Genomic DNA, 5,955 nt, shown 5'->3' with positions numbered 1-5,955 from the left:
ACTGAATGGTGACGGCGGGTTGCGGGTGTATGAATGTTGCTCCGCAGCGGCGGCCGGTGGCGTACGACGTCTGCATAGTGCGTACGAGGCTCGAGTGTGGCGCTGCCAGTCGGCCGCGACCGGCGGCCACGCCGGAAGAGGGTCGCTGCGGTGGGGAGGCCGCCAGCCAGCCGCCTCGAGCGCCGCCGGCCGAGGTGGTGGGGGAAAGGTGGGGAGGGGAGGCGCGGCGCAGCTGCCGAACCGCGAGCCGGCGTCCGCCTGGCCGCGCTGCCAGTACTGTGCCAGCCGCCGGCGCGAGTGCACGGCCAGTGCGAGCTGTCTGCCTACCTTCCTGGCCCCGTAGTTCGTCCGCGCTGCGGTGTGGTTCGGTGTTACGTGCGCGAGAGCCGATCGGCGTGAGAGATGCGTGTCGTGTAGCCGCGAAACCTCACGCGGCCCCGCAGTTTCCGCGCGAGTGTGTGCGTGTTTTCGTGTGTGGTGTGCGACAGTCGTGGACGCCGCGGCGCTATGTGGCTCCTGAGGACTGCGGTGCTGCTGGCGCTTAGCTCGTCGTGGCTGGGCGCTGCGTCGGCCAGCTGCCCCGCGGTATGCGCCTGCAAGTGGAAGGGCGGTAAGCAGACGGTCGAGTGCGTGGAGCGCGGCCTCATCACGCTGCCGGCGAACGTCAACCCGGAGACGCAGGTGCTCGACGTGACGGGCAACAACCTGCAGATCCTGCCGCGCGACACCTTCATCCGCGCCAACCTGCTCAACCTGCAGAAGGTCTACCTGCGCAGCTGCCGAATCGGCCAGATCGACGACCGCGCCTTCAACGGCCTCACCAACCTGGTCGAACTCGACCTCTCGTACAACCTGCTGACGTCGATACCGTCGGCGACTTTCAAGGACGTGCCGTTCCTGCGCGACGTGACGCTCGCCTACAACCCCATCATCAAGATCGAGGCGGACGCGTTCGGCACGCTGCCGGGTCTGGTGCGCCTCGACCTGTCGCACTGCGAGATCACGACGGTGGCGCCGCGCGCCTTCGACGGCGTCGAGCACCTCGAGACGCTCAAGCTGAACGCTAACCGCCTGACGGAGCTGAAGCCGCGCACCGTCGAGTCGCTGAGCCGGCTGCACGGCGCGGAGCTGCACGACAACCCGTGGATCTGCGACTGCCGGCTGCGCGCCGCGCGCCTCTGGCTCGTCGACCACAACATCCCGGCGCCGGTGCCGCCGACGTGCGCCGGCGGGCCCGAGCGCGTCCTCGACCGCGCCTTCCACGACCTCGACGCCGACGACTTCGCGTGCCGCCCCGAGATCCTGCCGTCGGCGCGCTACGTGGAGGCGGCCGCGGGCGAGAACGCCACCGTGGTGTGCCGCGTGCGCGCCGTGCCACAGGCCGCCGTCACCTGGTTCTGGAGCGGCCGCCTGCTGCTCAACGACACGGCCTTCGGGGCGCCGCACCAGCGCCTCTTCATCTTCGAGGACGACCGCTTCGAAAAGAGCAGCTCGCTGGTGCTGGCCAACGCCCAGGAGACGGACGCGACCGAGTTCTACTGCGTGGCGGAGAACCGCGCCGGCACCGCCGAGGCCAACTTCACGGTGCATGTGTCGCTGCGCGCCGCCGGCATGGCCACCCTCGGCTCCAGCCAGATCGCGGGGCTCAGCGCGGCGCTCGTCATCCTCATCCTGTTCATCCTGCTGCTCATCCTGGTGCTGCTGGTGCGCCTGCGCCGGCTGCCCTTCTCCGAGAGCAAGACACCAGCCCCGCACCACCGACAAGCCGAGGCCGGTGTCGTGGGCCCGGGGGCCAACTCCGCCGCCATCGGCAACAGCTACACCAAGCCGCCGTCAGCGGCCGACCACGCGACTTCGGGCACCGCCTTCCAGGCGTCCGCCGCCGACAAGCTGGCCCAGGCGGGGGCGGGCGCGGCTGCGGCGGCGGCGGCCTGCAACCCCGTGCAGAAACCGCCCCGCATGACGGAGATCCCGTACACCACCAGCCACTACGACGGCGGCGGCAGCGTGCTGGTGCCTCCGCTGTCGTCCGTCGCAGCGCCGACGCCGGTGACGCTCACCTCCTCCGCCTCCGCCGCCGCTCCCCTGGAGCGGACGACGTCGTCGCCGCCGCCCCCCAACAACCCGGACCTGATCCGCGACGCCCGGGCGGCGGCCGACTCGGTCAGCACGACGTCCACGGCGACGACGGACGTGTCGCGGCCTTCCGCTCCCGGAGCTTGCTCCTCCTCGTCCGCCGCGGCCTCGGCGCACTACCCTGCCGCCTGGGACAGCCCCGGAGGGTCTCCGGACTTGTTCATGCGGCGCGCGACCAGTGCCTTCGACGCCTCCGACAAGACGCCCATCATCGTGGAGGCGGCGGGCAACGGCTGCGAGGATTACACCTGCCGCACGCTCCCGCGCTACCCTCCCGATTACGGCCTCCCTCCGGTGCCGCCCCCGGGCACCAAAGCCGCGGCGCAGCGGGTGTGGCAGCGCGGCGTTCCCGTTCTTCCTCCGGTCACCGCACTGAAACGGGTCCTCTCGAGGAACTCGCCCGACGAAGGCTACCAGGAGGGACCCGGCACTGACGTTTAACGAGGCGGGCGTCCGGTGCCTCTGGCGGTAACTTTGTGATCCTCTCGCCCCGACGACGATAGTTGCTCGCGGGTGACACTGTTCCTGTTCGTACTGAACTACGTAGCTGTAGAGGAGAAACGCGCACGTGAGATCAACAATAACTGCTCTTCCGCGGAAACTTCACTGCACGTCTTTTTGTGTGAAGCTACGATATCCCAGTGAACGTGTGTGACTGATGAACGTACTCCGACGCATCCGAGAGAGAAGAAAAAGGATCGACTGAGCTAGGGAACATTCTCCTGCAGCAACACCGCATTCGCGGAGGACTACGCACTCCCATTCCTCAAAGCTCACGTCCTTTGGCCTACGCAGTAGCAATAAACGGCCACATTTTCCGTTGGGTGTGTGGCAGGCGCGTCGCTGGTGCTCTTTTCTAAAAGCCCTTTTCACGTGGTGACAAATAAAACCTTCACAGAAAGACTGTCTACGCCACTGTTACCTGTAACAAGTATTATCCCTCGGTGAATGGTTTTTTCCTCCTCTGTGACGAAAGAACGCGAAACGTGGGAAGTAACTGAAGAAAAATTATAGCGTACACGCCAGCAGACACTTGCGTGACACGGGTGTTTTCAACGTATGGTGCTCTAATAGTAACTTCTCGTCAGTGGTAAAAAGCCCTTCTTAACTGACCCGTCCTAAGTATTATTAATCTCCCAGTTCATTTCCGGACAGGATTATACGACCTCATCGAGGAAGTACGGCAGGAAATCCAAGGCTAGCGAAAGGAAATTGCAGTGTTCTGCTGCAGGAAGAGGGAGTAGAGGAAATGATATCTCCTGTAATACGTTCACATACTCGTCTTGTTTACGGAAATTACGGTTAAAAATTCCTTCTCTGTCTCTCCAGTTATATTTAACCATACGACATTTACTACTGAATGTGTAGTTTTTGTAATGTGTAAAACTCTCAACCAAGGCTGGAATTTATGACAGTTCGAATCTTTTGTTTCTTGTTTCCCTTTTCTTTCTTTGTAATTATTCGCACCGCTTCCTTCCGGTGAAATGTGTAATAGTAAGATAGATGTGTGTATTTTTAATAGGATCGAATTTCGTTACGTGAATTTAAACGAAAAGTGTGCGAAAGGACTTAATGACAATCACGTCTGCCTTGGCCTAGCAGAGTGACTTGGCAAAGTGTTTTTGTTCCAGACGCAGGATAAAGACGTTTGACGTGAGTTAACGCCTCTCAGTATGATTGGAACAACTGCTTGTCACTGAAGCATCGACTGATTTTTAAATACATATAACGTGAATTTTATCGGTGTATAATTTTACTCTAATTTCTTTGTGGTACCGTGGTAAGTAAGGAACAAAACGCATCTCTGCAATTGTAACTGTTATCATAAGCAACGTTTTTTTTCTGTCAGAGTTTATGGAAATATGTATCGGTAGCAAGTCTGTGTTTTCTCATTACAGAGAGTGAACCAAAGAATATGAAGCCTACACATGTCTTCAATTTCTCTAGCTCTGTGTATCTAACTAACAAATGGATATTTCGTTTAAACGAATTCAATTATTATTTATTACCTTAGATATTATGTAAAAGAAATGTTAACAATAAATCGTTCTATTAATCTGCATGTATGCAGGCGACTGAGGAAATTGTGTGTTAATAAGTGAATGCCGAAATGAGAGCTATAGAGAATCGTATTTAGAACCCTCTGGTTGTTTGTGAAACGTGTGTCCTAAGAGAGATTCACTCCTACTTAGTCAGTAGTTTACTACTAATACAAATAAACGATTTTCTGTGAATGATAGGAATTGGAAAAGTATTATTTTTTAAATCAATATTGGAAGTAAAACTACTTCAGAAGCAGAACGACAAATAACAAATGCAAGCTCCATTTAGGTTTGTTTGTTTGCCTTTTGTATGCAGAACATAGAGAAAAAAAAGAACAGCTAAAGAACCAAAGGTATTTTGTAAAATAAAATTATTAAAAATAAACCAATGAATCAGACACAAATTGTTTCGAAACTCTTAACACCCACAATAATATTACTGTCGGCCTTGTATTGAATGGCTGCGTTTGTTCATTTCTGAATATATCCATGTTTACCTACTATTCCACTGAAATGTTTACCTACACAAAGTGCCTGCTTACTTTCGATAGCATTAACCACCCTTGGTACCCATAGCTAAAAAGGGAACAGCTGTTTGTGGTTCATACAAGAACTAAAAATTACGATCTTTTTTATTTTATTCTCATGTTAACATTAAGATATAATACATATTTTTCGTAGCAAACAAAAGAAGAACATTAAGAAAAGTATGATCTGTGAACCATTCGCTAAAAGCACGCAGCAGAAATTTATATCATTGAGTATGTTTTGCTTTGAAAATGTTAGGACTGTGACACATGAAGGCAAAGTTCGTGAGATTCTTGCAAGTAAAAAAATATATACATTCTTTTTAAATGTCTGTTCTGTATACGACAAAATATTAATAACTGATAAACACTCACAACCTGAAATTAAGACATAGACTAACTTTCTACCTGTCAATATTTCTTAAATAGTGCCACCTCCGTTGCAGTCTGCTACTTTGTTTTGGTAACGATCCCAGTTCAGGAGGGGATGCTTAAAGGAATACGTCAAATCCTGCAAGAGTTTATTAGAATGAAAAATATCCAAGTTCTAATGTATTTAACGTGAAAAAGAAAACAACGTAATACAGACTACCGTGGACTATTTCGCTGTGCTGCCAAAACAGCAAGGTACGATGTATTGTTTTACAAAGAGTGGCTCATTCGAGTATTTCGTTTTCTTTTGCCTCGATCACCTAGACCACTCATGCCACCAAATAGTTTTTACGCCGTTGGCTTTTGCTTCCTGATGAAGTCTTGGACCACTTTTTTATATTTTTTCAACATCTATATAGAGAATAGTGTGTGTATACATCATCTTGTAACTTCAAACCTAGCATTTGTGCAAAATAAAAAATAAGCAATCTTGAGGGTGAAATTAGCTTTGAATCGCATTGATTTTTCGGATATTCCCCAATCCGAATTGGTTCTGCGGAGCCATCCTTTCACCAGAGAAACAGATCAAACGCACACAAAATTGACATTGCTTTAGTTGAATGACGGTCTAACGAAGAGTGCGATTGTTAGAGATTAATCCAAAACCTTTGTTTCTCTTTTCTCTTTGTTTCCTTCGATATGAGGTATTCGTTCAGTATTATTAAACGTTACGAAAATTTTTGTCTTACAAAGAAGTCCCGTAATTATATACTAGCCATTTTAGACGAGGTTCACAATTGAGTCTTATCGTTCGTGGTGCAGACGAAATGTGCAATACCTATTTATGCCGTCAGTGTTTTGCTTTTCATTTCTTAAGA

The 5,955-nt window shown here is 52.2% G+C and overlaps 1 protein-coding gene across 1 annotated transcript; it reads left to right on the top strand.

The window, feature by feature from the left end:
• Positions 1-224: 224 nt before the first annotated feature.
• Positions 225-4,582, top strand: LOC126278401 (leucine-rich repeat-containing protein 24). Its single transcript, XM_049978503.1, has one exon. It carries the CDS (start codon positions 508-510, stop codon positions 2,575-2,577), a length of 2,070 nt encoding a protein of 689 aa, XP_049834460.1. The 5' UTR covers positions 225-507; the 3' UTR covers positions 2,578-4,582.
• The last annotated feature ends 1,373 nt before the right edge of the window (positions 4,583-5,955 follow it).

This window comes from Schistocerca gregaria, chromosome 6, assembly GCF_023897955.1.
Source record: "Schistocerca gregaria isolate iqSchGreg1 chromosome 6, iqSchGreg1.2, whole genome shotgun sequence".
NCBI classification, from domain to species: Eukaryota; Metazoa; Arthropoda; class Insecta; order Orthoptera; family Acrididae; genus Schistocerca; species Schistocerca gregaria.
Note: the sequence above shows the minus strand (reverse complement) of the source record. Positions and strands in the feature narration are given on the sequence as shown.